Raw genomic sequence first — 17,560 nt, 5'->3', positions numbered from 1 at the left:
AGCCCAAGCTCTCCATTTTCTTGCTGGCTGTTGAGTGGGGTGGTTGCTAATGTTAGAGACCACTCTTATACCTCCCTGTTTGCCTCCTGAACCTTCAGAGTAAGTAAGTAAGGGCTTGGCAAGTCCCTGTCACACCTAGGAGTTTCCATTTTCCTCTTTGGCCATCAGATGGGGAAGACACTGTGCTCTCAGGCAGTGAGCACTGGGAGAGGGACCTCTTGTGTGCAGGTTCCGCTGTACCCTAGGGTGGGGGATTGTTGGTTAGTCCAGGAGTGTTGCTGTAAAGAGTACCTAAGACTAGATAATGTATAGAGAGCGGCTTCTTTCTCTCAGTTTTAGAAACTGATTTATCTGGCCTCTGATGAGGACCTCAGGACATAGGCTGTCACAGTGACATAGGACCAGTTGTATGGCATACCTGAGGGGACAGGACACATGGATCATTCTGTGTGGGAATGTATAGGATCAGGTCTGAAGTCAGGGTCACAGCTGCATACCTTGTGTATGGACTCACTTTTTCCGCGTTGTCTTTAAACCTACAGAGAGAAGTACTCACTGGAACAAGACATCCGAGAAAAGGAAGAGGCCATCAGACAGAAAACCAGCGAAGTACAGGTATGGATGCTGCACCTTGGCTTGTATTTTTTCCTTCTGAGACAGGGTTTCCCTGTGTAGCCCTGGCTGTCCAGAAACTCACTCTGTAGACCAGGCTATCCTTGAACTCAGAGAGATCACCTGCCTCTGCTTCCCCAGTGCTGGGATTAAAGGTGTGTGCCACCACTGCTTGGCAGCTTTGTGCTGAGTGTAGGGAACATGCTTTATAAACAGCTTTGGGATTGCAAAGTGTTTTTGTTTCCTTGCCAGCATCGGTGATGGAACCTGGGGTTTCATTCATACTTGGTAGGCAATGACCATAAAAAAAACCCTGCCTCACCTGTGCTCAGGTGCCAGACAAGAACCCAGGACCTCATGCTCACTCTCAGCCAGCATGGGGATGGAGCATAATCTTACAGAGGTCCAACAAAGCCACAGCCAAGCCCAGAGAATGCTTTTAATCTATCTCTCCTTGTTCAGGGCCATTACTACTGTCAGTCAGCACCTTCCCATTTCCCTAGGAGTTACAAAATGACCTGGACAGGGAAACCAGCAGTCTGCAGGAACTTGAGACACAGAAGCAGGATGCCCAAGACCGCCTGGATGAGATGGACCAGCAAAAGGCCAAGTTGCGGGACATGCTGAGTGATGTGCGGCAGAAATGCCAGGATGAGACCCAGATGGTGAGTCCCACAGTGTGGAAGATGTGCTGAGTGTCCCTAACAGCCAGCAGATGACCGAATGCCTGGAGTGGAATCTCCCGACCCGTGAATGATCCCTCTGTTCCTAGAGATGAAATTGCAGAATTGCATGGCTTTCGTAACCATGGCCTGGACACCTGACTGTGGTCTGTGTCCCACAGCAGGAAACGGTTCCAGGTGCCTCTCTGCCTCTTCCATTTTATGTGCATTGGTGTAAAGGTGTCAAATCCCCTGGAACTGGATTTACAGACAGTTGTTAGCTGCCATGTGGGTGCTGGGAATTGAGCCCAGGTCCTCTGGAAGAGCAGTCAGTGCTCTTAACCACTGAACCATCTCTGTAGTCCCCTGTTCTGCCTTTAAAAAAAATACTTATTATTATATTTATTCATTTTTTTGTGAGAGATTGTGTGTGTGTGTGTGTGTGTATAGGTTAGTGGTCCTTTCCTTCCACTCTATGTGCCCACCCTGGTCTTCAGGCTCGGCAGCCTCCATGTATACCCACTAACCACCTCCCCAGCTTCACACAGTGAAAAAGTTCGATGTCTGTCTTTCTATCCCTAACTCGTGAGTCCTTTGACTATCACTTCAGATCTCATCATTGAAAACCCAGATCCAGTCTCAGGAGTCAGACTTGAAGTCCCAAGAGGATGATCTCAACCGGGCCAAGTCAGAGCTGAATCGGCTGCAGCAGGAGGAGACACAGCTGGAGCAGAGCATCCAGGCAGGACGTGCCCAGCTGGAGACCATCCTCAAGTCCCTGAAGTCCACGCAGGATGAGATCAACCAGGTATTTTGATGGGGCTGGGGGCTAACTGAAGCTGGGTCGCCTGTGCAGCTGCACTGTTACTTTGGCTTTTTTTGTCTCACCTGCCTGTGTGCTGTGGGTCAGTGGTGCTGGGGAGACTAACTGATGGGACTTTATGCATTGTGGCTCAGGGTGCCTGGCATACTGTTCCATGAGTGCTTGGGCCTCCCTTTCCTGGCAGCTGGGAGGAAACTCTGATCGTGCCCTGTCCTTCTGCATATAGTGAGCATTAAATTTTGTGGTGGTGTCTGGTATGCAGGCCACAGAACAGGATGGTACTGGGCCTTGATCCATAGGAAAGAAAACCTTTGTCCTCTAGACTGAAAGTGCTTGTCTGAAGGTTACAGACTGGCAGGGCAACGTGGGGGTTATTTTTCTTTAGGATTGTTTTCAGGCTTTTTCCTCCATCCTTCAGAGTCTTACATGGAGATGGTTCAAGATGCACATAGAATTGCTGATAGAGTAATGGTTGATGATGGTACTAGACAGATCTCACTGTGTAGCCCCTGCAAGTCTGGAACTCACTATGTAAACCACTTTCCTTGAACTCATAGACCCAGCCTCTATCTCTTGAGTGCTGGGTTTGAAGGTGTGTTCCACCATAGCCATCATCATTTCTTTTGTTTGTTTTGGTTTTTGTTTCAGTTTTTTTGGATTTGAGATTTTTTGTTGTTGTTGTTCTTGAGACAGACTCTCATTGTATAGTTCAGGTCAGCCTTTAATTTGTGACATATTCTCCGCCTCAGCCTTTGCAGACCTTCTGCTGGTTTCTCCTCTTCCCCTTCTTCTTGTCTTTCATTAGCAGATGCTACACAGCAGATATCATTTTGACATTCCTGTGTTTGCTTTTCCGTCATTCCAATATTCATTTTTAAAATAGAGGAGACAGAGAACAACAATTGTAATCACAAAAAGCTGGACATGGTAATGCATGCCTTTAATCCCAACTCTTGGGACACAGAGGCAGGTGGGTCTCTGTGACTTTGAAGCTAGCCTGGTCTATATCGTGAGTTCTAGAACATCCAGAGCTATGTAGAGAGATCCTGTCTCAAAACAAAACAAAAATAAAGAAATAGAGGTTGGGTCCAGGACCAATTGGGTGCACTGAGCTGTCTCTGTTGCATGTGTCACTGTCCTCTCCCTGAGTTCTCTGTCTGGGAGTGAGGGAAAACACGTGCGTAGTGAAAACCCTAAGAGGTAGCAGATTGCCATCCCAGATTCTGTGTAATTGCAGTTGGTTGAGAATTGGCAAATGTTTGGGGGAGCAAGTGCTCCTCTGGGGGCTGGATGCAGAGCCCTGGAGCAGTAGGGTGTCTTGGTTTTCACAGATCAGTGCATCCTGAGTAGTATACAGCATGCACAGGTCAGTCCTTCCATGTGCATGATTCCCTGGGGAAGGCATCTTGCTGACTGCACCCCGAGCTATTCTTGATGCTCATGGTATTTATCTTGCAGGCAAGAAACAAGCTGTCGCAGCTTCAGGAAAGCCATCTAGAAGCTCACCGGAGCCTGGAACAGTACGACCAGGTGCCTGATGGGGTCTCTGGCACCAGCCTGCCTGACCTGGCCACCCTGAGTGAAGGCGTCTTGCTGGCAGAGAGGGGCGGCTTTGGAGCCATGGTAAAGGTCGAGTAAGCGTCTCCTGGTCCTCGTGGGCTCTGCTGCAGCTGCAGAATCTGCACACGGCACTGGCTCCCTCAGTGCATGGCACCCCTTGTTTTTGATGGCAATCTACTCAGGGCCCAGGGGCTGGTGGTCAGATTTATCCAGCTGTCTAGAAGCTGTGAAGTCCAAGTGTCTCATTTCCACAGAAGTGTTTCTATTGTAGAGGGCAAACCTAACCAAAGCCAATGTGGTCCCATGCTATGGAAGTTCTGTGTTCCACGGGTGCACGTGTGTTGTTCAAGTCAAGTGATTCTGAAAGATGAGAAAACCACTGGAGGTACAGCTTGTAGCAAGCACCACAGGTCCCAGGTTCCATCCTCCAACGCACACTAAAAACACCACAGCTTGTCACCTTCCAGGTGCTGTGTGGTCAGCTGTCAACTGGCCTTTCTGGGAGAACCTCAACACTGTGGTCTTCACTGCTTGTGAGCCATCAGCCCAGGCAGTGTAACCCTTCTCTCGAGTTGTCAATGCCATTGTTGGAGCCATCAGCCCCCACCTACGGATATCTCTGTGGTTAGGCTTATGAGACCTGGTATCTGGGCTGCTATGCTGCTCTTAACCACTTGGCTGCCTCATCTTCCAGGGCTCTGCCTTACTCCGGCCCTGCTGCTTTTCTCTCTTTGTCGATTCCTTTCTTGTCTTGTGCTCTAAACACAGCCACCTTTCCCTCTCTTCTCTGTGTTTCTTTCGCATCCAAGAACTTACAGGGAAGCCTGTACTTGTCCTGGACTACTTAGTAGGTGCTGTTTGTATCTCTGCCTGTCCCTTGTGTCTGCCCACAGAAGTCCTCTTCACTCCTGGACTCAAAAGCAGGTGGCTTCCTGCCCACCTCAGCATCTCAGGCTTCACTGTTCCATGGGATTCCCATGGAATTCCCTGCGCTGTGGCCTGTAGCTGGTTTCTTGTGACTGCCCTCTCCACTTGGTCTCACCATTGCTTCCCATGCAGCTGGCTTGTCCTGTGTCCTGGGCCAGGGAAATGCTCACTCTAAGCCTGCCCTTGTAGACTGCTTCGTTTGTTGTTTTCTTTTCTGTCTGTCTCTTGAGACAGAATGTCACTGCAGGCCAGGCTGGCCTGGAACTCCAGAGATTCCAGTTTTGGGGATTAAAGGTGTGTGCCTGGCTCTCCTTGGCTTTTATCAGGCTCACATCCTGGGCTGCATCTTCTCAGTGGGTGACAGTTTGCTGGTGGCTGGTCATTTCTGCTACTACCTAAGGCTTTTGTACCTGGGTATTTTTGTTCATTGTTGAACCAGGTGGAGTTTGCATGGTTGGCTGTCACTTGTACAGTGTAACTATCAGATATATTACCTAAAAACTCAATACTTGTGTCTGAAGGAACCCACATCTCTTTGTACAAATAGTTTTAAGATGATTTCTGGGGCTATTGCCATTTCTTAATAAACACTTTGAAGCAAGGTCTTTGTTCAGTTTTCCATCTGGGGACTGTCTGGAGCAGAGTGCTCCGTCAGTTCTCTTCATGGGGTGCAGCTAGGGGCTGTGCTTGTGGAGAACAGTGCAACCAGAGTGGCACATCTACAACTTTCTGCAGGTGATTCTTGAGTCACTGAGTTAAATATTAAGTTCCAATGGTGGAGACATAGGATCTTAAGGCCATGCTCGTTTCTGTATGTATATCCTTAATTACTTTTTTCTTTCACAGTGCTGTAGGTGGAGTCCAGGGTCTAACATGTTAGCGAAGATGGATCCCAGGACCTCATACATGTTAGCAAAGACGGAGCCCAGAGCCTCATGTGTTAGCAAAGGTGGAGCCCAGGGCCTCACACATGTTAGCAAAGACAGAGCCCAGAGCCTCATGTGTTAGCAAAGGTGGAGCCCAGGGCCTCGTGTGTTAGCAAAGGCGGAGCCCAGGGCCTCACACTTGTTAGCAAGTACTCAACCACCAAGCCTTGAGCCAGCCCAAAGTCATGTTTATTTCTTGTGACTGATGGATAGATAGCCCACCCAGCAGAGAAAAAGCCGTGAACCATCCCATTTGTTACTTTGATTCATCAGCACAGTTGGGTCCTTGGTCCCTTTCAGCCCCGGTAACTTTCAGGAGCCAAGGTTATGGACTCCCAGCAAGTAAATGAGAGCTACTTAGCTGGTTACTTGAACTCAGTTGAGGATGGGAATATTAAATCAGGACAGTTAGCAGGAGCTTCAGCATTGAGCCCCCACCCAACACTCTTTTCATTTTGTTTTGTTTTGTTATTTGAGGCAGGGTCTCATGGTACAGCCGTAGCTGACCAGGAACCTCAATTATGTAGACCAGGCTGTCCTTGGGCTCAGAGAGATCTGTATGTCTCTGCCTCATAGTGCTGAGATAAAAGGGATGCACCCCACACCCAACCCCCAACACTGTAAAAAGCAAAGATGTCACAGAAATTTTTTGGTGTCCTCTGTGACCATATCTGTAATCTGAAAGCAGGCAGAACTTAGGGTTAATTGCTGCCTTGCTTTTGAAGACATTTTCTACATCTGAGCACGTGGCTCATCAGTGGGGGCTTGCCCAGTGTATGTGAGGCCCTTGGTCCCATCCTCCATGTTGCAAAAGCTAGTAATTAAATGAAATTAGTTAATATGTTTTACCTCTGTGAAGGAACTTATCACACATCCTAATGTAGTTACCTCATCATTGAATAACCACATGATTCAGTGTTCTGGGAAGATGGCATCTACTAGTGGCATTGTACATTCGTTCATCCGCTTCTGTGCACATGGTGATAGCATGTGTCCCGTATTTGGAAGTGACACAGGCCTGTCTTTAGCCTTGTATTCTGTCTCCCAGAGTGACATACACTTCATTCTCCTGGCTGGTAACTGGCTGTGTTCTCATTTGTGGGTGGGGAAAAGCCTTCTTTCTAGCTCCATTTCTTCCTTATTCTTAATGTGAGCCAGTACCTTGGCTACAATGCTGAGCTGTACCCAGCTGTTCTATGGCCCCCTTTGGGTACGGTGTCAAAGCTGCATGAGGTGTGCGATTTCTCCTGACATTACTGCGTAGGCCCCACCATCCCACCGTGTGAGAACTGGTAGTACACTTCACAGGCATGTTTGTGCCATTGAAACCCACTCACTCATCACCCTCCCTTCAACAATTGTAAACAATAGATAGTACTCAGCCCTGTCCATAAATGGCAGTGTAAGCTTCCTTTCTGAGACCAAACTCCATCCCTCATCCCTTTGTCTTTTAGACACAGCCCATTCCTCACCCAGGGCTAGTCCAAGAGTCTTCTGCCTGACTCAGGGCTTTCTTAAGTCATAACCTTCTGCCAGTGTCTCTCTGTCCTTGAACCCCAACAGCTGTGTGTCCTTCCTTTGCCCATGGTGTGGCAGAGAGGTCCGTCTTCTGCCTCAGTGCACGGGGCAGAGTCTCCCATCACATTCCTCTCCATCCTGAACCCCAGCAGCTGCACTGGGGTATGCATCTCGGGGCTGGCAGCACCCAGGCGTCCTCAACAGATGCTGCGTTGACTGCATCTGTGCTTAACCTCCCTGAGCGCCAGGCCTGGCTTCCCTAGGAAGGCCTGTGCCCAGAAGCTCTGAAGAATTGGTCCCAGGTAAGAAGATGGCCCACCACTTCTTCAAGTTGTAACTACTGCTTACTATTTTTTAAATCTTTATTTCTTCATTTCCTGAGAATCTTGCTGTGTGGCCAAGCTGGTCAGGAACTCTTGTCCTAGGTGCTGGAAGCCTTAGAATGTGTCCCTTTAGACCATTCGTGTCAGTCATTTCTTCAACCATTGTCTGCTTTCACAGATGCCCCAGCTTTGAATGACTTGGTCATGGGAGGAATAACAGTCCCTTCCCCGACTGTGAGTGCTACTGTAAGAAACCATCTGCTAGCCATGATAGCGTCCGCGTTTAATCCCAGCAGTCAGGGAGGCAGGGGCAGGCTGATGTATGAACCCAAGGTCAGCCTTGTCTACATAGTGAGTTCCAATTTAGTCAGGGCTGCACAGAGAGACCTCCTGTCTCCTCAGGGGAAAAAAAAAGATTCCAGTTTAGTAGCCCCGTTTCCTGAAGGATTGTGTCTCTCTTAGGCAAAACAGACCCCTGATTCTTAACCCAACATTCTGCTTGCAGGGGTCACCCCACCCCTCGGTCCATTTCCACTATGGAAAAGCACTCTTCAAAAGTAAATGTTTTTTTGTTTTTTTTTTCTGCTGCTTTGAATACACTTGCCAGTTTCTAGAAATAAGCACCTTTTTATAAAAATGCAAAATGCCCTGCATGCTTTAGCAACTCCCACTACACCAGGGTCACCCCAGACCTTACTTCCTGCTTGGGCAGAAACGGCCCACTTCTTTCTTGACATAGAACTGTGGGGGCTGGGGGCCAATGGCACTAGTGCCCCCCCATCATTCCACTTTTTGCCCCTGTGAATGTGGTGACTCCAGGGGCCTTGTATGAAAGGGATCACACAGCATTTATCTCTCTGTCACTGACCTCTTATTTCTACTTAGCTTCATATCTTCAAGTTTCCTCTTTTTTTCTATTTATTTCTTCTTATTTTTTTAAAGCAATCTTTTCTCATTTTACATACCAATCCCAGTTCCCTTTTCCTCCCCTCTTCCTGCTCCCCCAACCTTCCACCTACCCCACCATCCACACTTCAGAGAGAGTGAGGCTTCCCATGGGGAGTCACAAAGTCTGACACATCCAAGGCTCCTCCCCCTTATATTGGGGCTGAGCAAGGTATCCCCCCAAAGAGAATGGGCTCTAAAGAGCCATTCAAACACTTGGGATAAACCCTGGTCCCACTGCCAGTGACCCCACAGACTGCCCCAGCCACACAGCTGTCACCCACATGCAGAGGGCCTAGTTTGGCCTTATGCTGGTTCTCCCACTGTCAATCTGGAGTCAGTGAGCTCTCACTAGCTCAGGTCATCTGTTTCTGTGGGACCATCATAATCTTGATCCTTTTGCTCATATGATTACTCCTCCCTCTCTTTGACTGGACTCTGGGAGCTTGGCCCAGTGCTAGCTGTGGATCTCTGCATCAGCTTCCATCAGTTGCTATATGGAGTTTCTATGATGACAATTAAGGTAGTCATAAATCTGACTGCAGGGGAAAACCAGTTCAGGTACCTTCTCCACTATTCAAGTCTCCTCTTTTCGCAGCAGGATTTCCTTCCTCTTCAAGGTTGGATATTATTCTACCATGTGGGTGGATTAGATTCCATCTATTTGCTCCTTTCCCTCAGTGATTTTGTTAGAGTTGTAGATTTATTGCAACACTGCAAAACTGTGGTGCAGAGTTTCCATGTGTGCCATGCCTGGTTTCTGTTGCATCTCAGCAAATAAACCAGCGTCTAGGGTTGTTTTTCTAAAATGTCCACTTGTGGAACTACTCTTGAGGTATTCTGTCCTGGCTCACACTGTGTCAAGTGCAGGTCTGATTTAGGTGTAAGTCAGAAGTAACTCAGAGCCTGTTCTTTCTTCACAATCCTAGGATGATCCTTTCAAAAACAAAGCCTTACTGTTTAGCAACAACTCCCAAGAACTGCATCCAGACCCTTTCCAGGCAGAGGACCCCTTCAAATCTGACCCGTTTAAAGGAGCTGACCCTTTCAAAGGTACACCCAGTCTGTGAAAGGACTGTTGTTTCTCTTCTTTTTTAAATGCTTTCTTATGTGTATGGGGTTTTCACCTGCATGTGTATGCATCATGTGTATGCAGTGCCACTAGAGGGCACAAGAGGACGTCAGAGCCGCCATGTGGGCACTGGGACTTGAACCTGGACCCTCAGCAGGATCAACCAACACTCTTAACTGCTAAGCCACAGATTTTTGTGTTTTTTTGTTTGTTTTTGGAGATAGGGTTTCTCCATGTAGCCGTGGCTGTCCTAGAACTCACTCTGTAGACCAGGCTGGTCTCGAACTCACAAAGATCCTCCTGCTTCTGCTTTGCTTTGTTGTGATTAAAGATGTGTGCCACCACGCCCGAAGAGCTTTCAGATTTTGATCTTAGGTGTAAGGGACAGATCCAGCAGCTTTGGCATTGTCACAGGTCATTATGACATGACCAGGACAACCACTGTGTCTCTGTTCTCTGACTAAGCCAGATAGGAGGAAATACAGGGATCCAGAGTGGAGAAAGAAAAGTGAGTTCATGACAACTGTAGTTCTTTCTATAGCCAGCCAGGCATCTGGGCCATCTTCAGTGTTTTCCTGCTTGAGACTGACACTTTCACCCATGAACTTTTTGTGGCAAGGCCGGGGTGCACAGGGTCCACTTTTTTTCCTTAAACCAGGCAGGAGACATGTCTCCACTGTCCTCCACTCAACTGACTGCAGGATACATGTCTCCACTGTCCTCCACTCAGCTGACTGCAGGATACATGTCTCCACTGTCCTCCACTCAGCTGACTGCTGCTCTTTTTGCTCCAGGTGACCCCTTCCAGAATGATCCCTTCGCAGAGCAGCAGACGGCAGCCACAGGTAAAGGCTGGCTTCCTTGTGTCCCTGACAATGCTCAGAGTCTCTCCAGACTCTGGGGACATAGTCACTTGTGCCATAGCTGCCTATGTTTAGTGTGTTATGTAATTGTTACACATGGTGGGATTTCCAACCACTCATGCCAGGGACTGTGATGTCACAGCAAAAGACAGCCATTATATGTCATGTGTACCTTTTTTTTCTCCCGTGTTGGCATTGCCTAGTGTGACCAAAAGCCTGGATTCCATCTCCAACCACAGAAACAAAAAAGATTTGAAATATTTGCATCCCAGCAGAGACTTCCATCTGTCACAGTCGCTCCCATCCTGTCCAATGCCTGGTCCACCAGTGTGCTTCCTGCCCCTGGCAGAGCAGAATGTACACATCACAGACTTCTCCATAAACTGGACATGGTGGCACACACCTTTAACCCCAGAACTCAGTAACTCGGTAGGCAGAGACAGGTGGATCTCTTGAGTTCAAAGCCAGCCTACATAGCAAGATCCTGTCTCCAGGAACTTCTAACTGTTGTATGTGTGTGTGCCACGTGTGGAGGTCAGGGCACAACTTGCAGGAGTCAGTTCTCTGCTTCTTCCATGTGCATCAGGCTGTTAGGTTTGGCAGCAAATGCCCAGTAAAGCTTTTGACAGATGCGTGAAACTGTTGAAAGACTGTCCATCACCCAGAAAGGTTCTCACTTGTGACCAGTGTCCCCATCCTAGCCTCAGGGCAACTGATCACTCACAGTTTGTGCCTCACCTGAGCCTTCTTTCCCTGGTGTCCACTCCTTACCTCTCCCTGGTGCCTGTTCCTTATTACATCTTTCTAGTATCTTTGCTCACCAGTTGTGCCCTCTCTTTGTAGACCCATTTGGAGGAGACCCTTTCAAAGAAAGTGACCCATTCCATAGTTCAACCACTGATGACTTCTTCAAGAAACAGGCAAAGAATGACCCATTTACCTCAGACCCCTTCACGAAGAACCCTTCCTTACCTCCAAAGGTGAGTAGAGTAGTCTCTGTGTGGGGCCCACTTGAGCAGGTCTGATTTGATGTGTGTTTGGATGGGGCTGTGGTGTTCAGGAGGCTGGCGGCTGGCTGGCTTGGCCAGAAGCTGGGATTAAAAGGGTAGTCTCATTCCTGGTCAGTGAGGCGGCTCCCAACACTGTCATTGCCAAGTCCTGTCTTGTGAGCCAGTGTACTACAGTACCAAGTAAGGGCCAGGGTGATTCCTCAGATAGCTCTTGTCTCTTCCTCTGCTGTGGTCAACTCTTCTGCCTTCCACCTCCACTCCATCTCCTCTCTATGGTCCTCTGCCTCCCACCTGTACTCCATCTCTCACAGCTACAGTAAAATATCACAAGTAGCTGGACACTTGTTGTCCTGTCTGCTCAGGAGGGTGAAGGTGGGAGAAGACTTGAGTCTAGGAGTCCCGGGTCATCGTGGGCAACATGTATCTATATGAATTTGGGTTTTTTTAAATATTTATTTATTTATTATGTATACAATATTGTATATTGTGTGTGTATATGCTGCAGGCCAGAAGAGGGCACCAGATCTCATTACAGATGGTTGTGAGTCACCATGTGGTTGCTGGGAATTGAACTCAGGACCTTTGGAAGAGCAGGCAATGCTCTTAACCTCTGAGCCATCTCTCCAGCCCCCTCTATATGAATTTGTGTGTACCACATGTGTGTAGGTGCCCTGGAGGACAGAAGAAAACATCATATCCCCTAGAGCAGGAGTTCAGTTTGCTGTGAGTTACCTGACATGGATGTTGGGAACCAGACTCAACAAGAGCACCAAGTGCTATTAACCACTGAGGAGTCCATAGCCCCGTGTGTGTGTGTGTGTGTGTGTGTGTGTGTGTGTGTGTGTGTGTGTATACACACTTGTCAGTGCCACAACATATGTTGATGTCAAGATAACAAATTGATGCCCTTTCCACCAAGTAGGTTGTTGGGATCAGACTTAGATTGTTAGGCTTGACAGCAAGCACCTTTACTTGATGAATTGTCTCATTGGCTGTGTGCTCTGGGATCTAGGTGGTGCAAACCACTGAGTTAGATAACTTCTAAGTTATCACTCTCTCGGGTGTTGGCCTGTTTTCTGTTACTCTAACAAAATCCCTGAGGCTGACACTTAACAAAGCAAAGAGGTTTATTTTGGTTCAGAGTTCTGGAGTAGTGTGGCCACTGGTTTTGTTGTGGGAGCAACATAGCAGCAGCCAGAGAAGGAAAACAACCCTGCCCAGAAGGAGTATTTCTGTGGAAGTAAGGAACCAAAAGGCTGAGAGGTGCCAAGTTTCTTACTTTTCCCTCCATGTAACACTCAGAAGGCCTAACTGCCCCTGCCAGACCTGATGTCATGATACAAGTGACCTCGTGTGGCTGGACATATAGCCAGGGCACAAGTGCACTCAGAATGCTGTGCCAGTTTCCCTTCCGGCTGTTTATAGAATATAAGAAACAACAGAATTCCAGACCATCCTGGCCATCATAGCAAGCAGTGAAACATTGTGAGGCACTGTCTCAAAAACAAAAACAAAACCCCAATGAGGTAGGTGGTGGTGCTGGAGTGACGGGGTGCTGGAGTGGTGGCTCAGCAGTCAAAAACACAACTGTGAAAACCTGAGGTGGGCGTACAGTCCCCATCTCCTGTGAAACAAGTTACCTGTGATCTTGGACATATACAGCCTGCCCTGAGCTGAATAGAGACAGGAAGATGGTTGGGGCTCAATGGTCAGCCCAACTCCGGGTTCAGTAAGAGACTCTGCCTAAAAGAAGTAAGGCAGAGGGTACCTCTGGCCTTTGCATGTACACACTCACACCCACACACATGCAAACAAACCTCATACACTTAGAAACAAATGGATTTCATATTGAGACTGGGGTCCCATCCCCAATATTATAGCTCATTATGTATGTAATGAGCTATGTACATACATAATGAGCTATAATATTACATCTTCTAGAATCCAGTCCCTTTGCCCAACATGTTGGAAAGTGAATCATAACCTATAATTATTTTTCTGTTGAGATTTTTTTAAAGAAAAGATTTTAAGAAGTTTTTATTTTAGTTGTATAGGTGTTTTGCCTTCATGTCTGACTGTATACCACATGAGTGCCTGCTGGCTATGGAGTCCAGAAGAAGACATCAGATCCCTGAACCTTGAGATACATATAGGTGTTGGGAGCCCAGCTCTGGCCCACTGGAAGGACAATCAGTGCTTGAAACCACTGAGCCACCACTCCAGCTCTGAACTTTTTTTTTTTTTTTTTTTTCCCCAAATGAGACAGGTATTTTCTGGCCTGGAACTCAGAAATCTGCCTTTCTCTGCCTCCACAGTGCTGGCAGCATTTGTTATTTTTGCTTTGATCCTTTCTGTATGGATCTCTCTCTGTCTTCTATTCCTCTTTTCCTTTTGAGGCATAGTCTCTCTACATAGTCCCATCTGACCTCAAAAGCCTGCAGCAATCCTCCTGCCTTGACCTCTTGTGTGTTGGGATGACAGGCACGAATTTAAAAGAGTTAACCACTCCATTTCACTTATCTATCTATCTATCTATCTATCTATCTATCTATCTATCTATTATTTATTTATTTTGTCCTGAAACAGGGTTTCTCTTTGTAGACTTGGCTGTCCTGAACTCACTCTGTAGACCAGGCCTGGCCTCAAACTCACAGAGATATGCCTGCCTCTGCCTCCCCACTGCTGGGATAAAAGTCGTACGCAGCCAAGCCCTTTAAGTACTCATAGAATTGGCCAGGCATTCGTCATTTGTCATTTCTGATTCTCTTACTTCCATTGAAAGACAGACTTCCCTCCCTTTATTGAGCCACACCCTCAGCCCCTCACTGGGAAATTCTAAGCAGAGGTTTCACTCCTGAGCCATACCTCTAATCCTCACTGAGGGATCCTAGGCAGGGGCTCCACTTCTGCCAGATCTTAATGCCCTCTGTGTCTGTGTGTTTGGCTTGCTTCTTAGGCCTCCAGTTCACTAGTAATTTGTGGGGATAGTAGCATTGGTTGCCTGCTGCAGGGTGCATGTTGAGGGTTACCCTCCACAGCCCAAGTTTGTCTGAATCACCCCACCTTCCCTGAGGTGTGCTATTGCTTACGGTATTTCAAATGCCATAAGCAATATTCTTGCAATATTGTTGGAATAATGTTGGAAAGTACAATAATGTTGGAAAGTACAGGTATGAATGGGTAGATGGCAGAGTAAATTCTTTCTCTCTTGTCCCTCAGCTCGACCCTTTTGAGTCCAGTGATCCTTTCTCTTCCTCCAGCATCTCCTCAAAAGGATCAGGTGAGACCTGCGGCTCTCCCCCTTCTCCCCACCACTTCACACCTCAGTAATTCCCTCAGTCCCTAGATTTGTATAGCCTTAGGTAGAACATGAGGCCTAAGTGGATGCTCCCATTCCACACAGATCTGGGGTCCTTCCAGACAGTCTCTCTGTTAACACCAGTGCTGGGGGCCATTTGCTCATTGTCCTTAATGGGAATAGTCCACAGTTTCCAAGCATGGTGTCACTCACCTCTGACTTCAGCACTGGGAAACAACCTAGAGGATCACTGGTTTTGAAACAGACCCAGGCATGGTGGTGCACACCTTTAATAAGCCTGCCACTCAGGAGTCAAGAGGCAGGGGGATCTCTGTGAGTTTTAGAGCTGGGCTACAGAGTAAGACCTTATCTGAAAAGCCAGGAATGGGGGCTCTCTCCTAACTGATGGCCCTACACACGTATAAACTGTGTTGTGTCCGGCCACCCTCACATGGCTCCTTCTCTCCATGCTGCCTGCTTCTCCTGGACTGGTAGGTCGGCAGAACCAATCTCTCCATGAACCTCACAGAAGCCATCTTCCCAGAGACATTCATGGTCCCAAGTTTCCTACTCTTGGACCCTAGGATTACCCCTTGATGCTTAGGCACATCTCTTCAGACCATAACCCCAACTATGTTGGTGCTCCTCACAGATCCCTTTGGAACCCTAGACCCCTTTGGAAGCAGCTCCTTCAGCAGTGCCGAGGGCTTCGCTGACTTCAGCCAGATGTCCAAGGTAAGTCTCCTCCCAGGAAGTCCCAGCCACAGCTTATGTCTGCCCGCCTCTTGTGGGTGGGCAGATATAACTGTTGCCACATATGTATGTGTTTGCACTCTTTGAGTGCAACTCTACTCAGCAGAGAGTGGATAGGGCCTAGAAAATGCCCTGACCTGGGATAGGATATGTTACCTGTGTACATTTGAAGCTGCCATGGCCAAGTCCCTCTTGGTGCAGTCATGCCATTGCCCACCTTGCTCTTAGATCTGATCAAACAAGGATCAGATCTCAGGACATGAAGTGGCACCTCTGTGACACACTGAAGGTCAGGGAGTGGCCCAAGGCAGCACTCTTGTCTGTCTGCCAAGGACCTAGGGAAGGAAGAGTTAGACACGTGATCCCAGGAGGCCAGCATGACATGCCTCAGGTTTTAGGTGTCTGGAGAAAGTGGACCACACAAATGTCTGGAACCTCCAGGGACCAACTCATGAGAGTATTGAATGGTGAAGGCAAGCTCACAGCAGAGGTGAACAAATATGCATGTGAAGACAGCTTGTACTGTTCAAGGACGGAAGCCACAGCCCTGTCTTGAACAGGGGCCCTGTAAAGCTTCCCTGTCTGCTCTGGCTCTGTGATGCATGGTGGCTGGTGTCACTCATTGAGGGGACATGGAGTTTAAGAGCTCAACATCTTGAGCTCAGCAAGCAGTCAGCCCAAGTAGAGCAGCTCAAGGCCTAAGTGGGTGCACATCTTCCTCCAGCACTTGGTAGTGGGCTCAGGTGACTCGGAGGCTAGCCTGGGCTACTAGGAGCTAGCCCTCCCTGCCTGAGAAGAAATCAGCAGGGCTCATCCTTATGAAGAACTTGCTAACCTGGAGTTGTGGTCTTAGTGAGATAGACTAAGTCACCAGTCCCAGCCCAGCACGCCAGTGCGTGTATGTTGGTATCATCTTTGGTAATGAATTAAAAAGTCAAACCAGCTGTAGCAGCAAACCGTGGAAGGCTGAGGCAGCCAGCCTGGGCTGTGCAGGGAAGCCCTGCCCCCAAACAGTTAAGAATAGTAGTGCTACAGGTGTGCTCTCCTGTCCTGCCCTAGCAGGGCATCAGATCTATCCTTGAGCCATGTGGTATGCCTTGCAAATGTTTCTCATGAGGCTCAGTTTCCCTAGCAGAATCCAACCTTCTATTGGGGCCAGGTGGTGATGAGAGTCACCAGGCAGCAATCCTGTCCCCTGTTGGTTCCATCCACCTGAAGGAGGCAGTAGGAGGGCATTCTGAGGGCACGGGCATCCTTTAGTATCCATAAAGATGTATTGCATGATGCACAGGGGATATTAAAATCCTCACTAGCATCCCTCCTGTGATTTAACTCAGTGCCACAGACTGTATGTCTGGGCTGCTTCGAGTGTCCATGGTTCTGTTGCAGTCAGAAGGAACGCTGCCTGTGTGCACTGTCTTTCTGTCTTCAGTGTGAGGGTGGTGGAAACCCCAGGAGATGGAGGCCAACCACATGGGGTTCCTGCCCTCCCCCACCATGCCTTTTTTTCACTCTGTCCCAACTGCGCAGTCACTCTCAGGTGCCAAAGGCGGCAACTATAGCAACATGCAATGTGACATGCTGCTTCCAAAACACACTTGACATGCTGCAAGTTTTGAGCACAGTGACAGCACCACAGGGAGGCCTGGCTTCCAGCACACTCAAGAGCCTCATACCTACAGGTCCAGGAGCAGCCAGTACCTAGGCAAACTTTGGAGAAGCAGAGGCAGCCCTGGGAGCCCAACTCCTAGAGTCAGGGCATGTTGGCCACATGGGGGCAGCAGCTTATAAGGACTGATGATCAAGAGTTTGGGCTCCTTTCTGAGGAGCCAACTATTCTAGGCATGGAACCTGTTCCCTGCTCATTGTCAGCCCCAGGGAAGGCCTAAGCAAGTGTACAGGTATCTGCAGTTGTAGGTTGCTGATGGGAAGGGTGTTTTCTCCACTGCACTGTGAGTAACCACTGGCTGGTTGCCCATGCACATGTAAGCAGCCCTAATTAAGCTCAGAGTTACAGAAACCAAAGACGTGGAAGTAGGAGTGAAGAAGGAGTTTGTGGGAGTGGAAAGGAATAACAGGACTATGGGAAAACATCACACACGTGTGAAAATGTTAGCGAGTTCTAAGTGTTCAGTGTGTGGCTGGGGAGTCAGGGCCTAGGCCTCTCTCCACCTGGGATGCTGGGATTTGAGATTGGAGTAGATGCTAGCTCCCACCCCTATCTAGTCCTTCCCTATCTCTCTGCCCAGTTACTGTCCCCTTCTCCTG

The 17,560-nt window shown here is 48.4% G+C and overlaps 1 protein-coding gene across 12 annotated transcripts in view; it reads left to right on the top strand.

Annotated features, from left to right (window-relative positions):
- The window catches only part of Eps15l1 (epidermal growth factor receptor pathway substrate 15 like 1), an 81,979-nt gene that overhangs the window by 40,311 nt on the left and 24,108 nt on the right, over positions 1-17,560 (top strand). For 9 of the 12 annotated variants that reach the window (XM_085680376.2, XM_048442820.3, XM_048442816.3 and 6 more), the window contains 9 exons: positions 543-615; positions 1,116-1,277; positions 1,885-2,082; positions 3,556-3,726; positions 9,226-9,349; positions 10,163-10,213; positions 11,075-11,211; positions 14,461-14,521; positions 15,192-15,274. In XM_085680376.2, the coding sequence (XP_085536502.1) occupies positions 543-615; positions 1,116-1,277; positions 1,885-2,082; positions 3,556-3,726; positions 9,226-9,349; positions 10,163-10,213; positions 11,075-11,211; positions 14,461-14,521; positions 15,192-15,274 (1,060 nt within the window). The remainder of the gene's footprint in view (positions 1-542; positions 616-1,115; positions 1,278-1,884; positions 2,083-3,555; positions 3,727-9,225; positions 9,350-10,162; positions 10,214-11,074; positions 11,212-14,460; positions 14,522-15,191; positions 15,275-17,560) is intronic. The other 3 variants (XM_085680377.2, XM_048442817.3, XM_085680375.2) reach the window with 1 other exon arrangement.

The sequence above is a fragment of the Myodes glareolus genome, chromosome 23, assembly GCF_982192425.1.
Source record: "Myodes glareolus chromosome 23, mMyoGla1.1, whole genome shotgun sequence".
Lineage (NCBI taxonomy): Eukaryota > Metazoa > Chordata > Mammalia > Rodentia > Cricetidae > Myodes > Myodes glareolus.
Note: the sequence above shows the minus strand (reverse complement) of the source record. Positions and strands in the feature narration are given on the sequence as shown.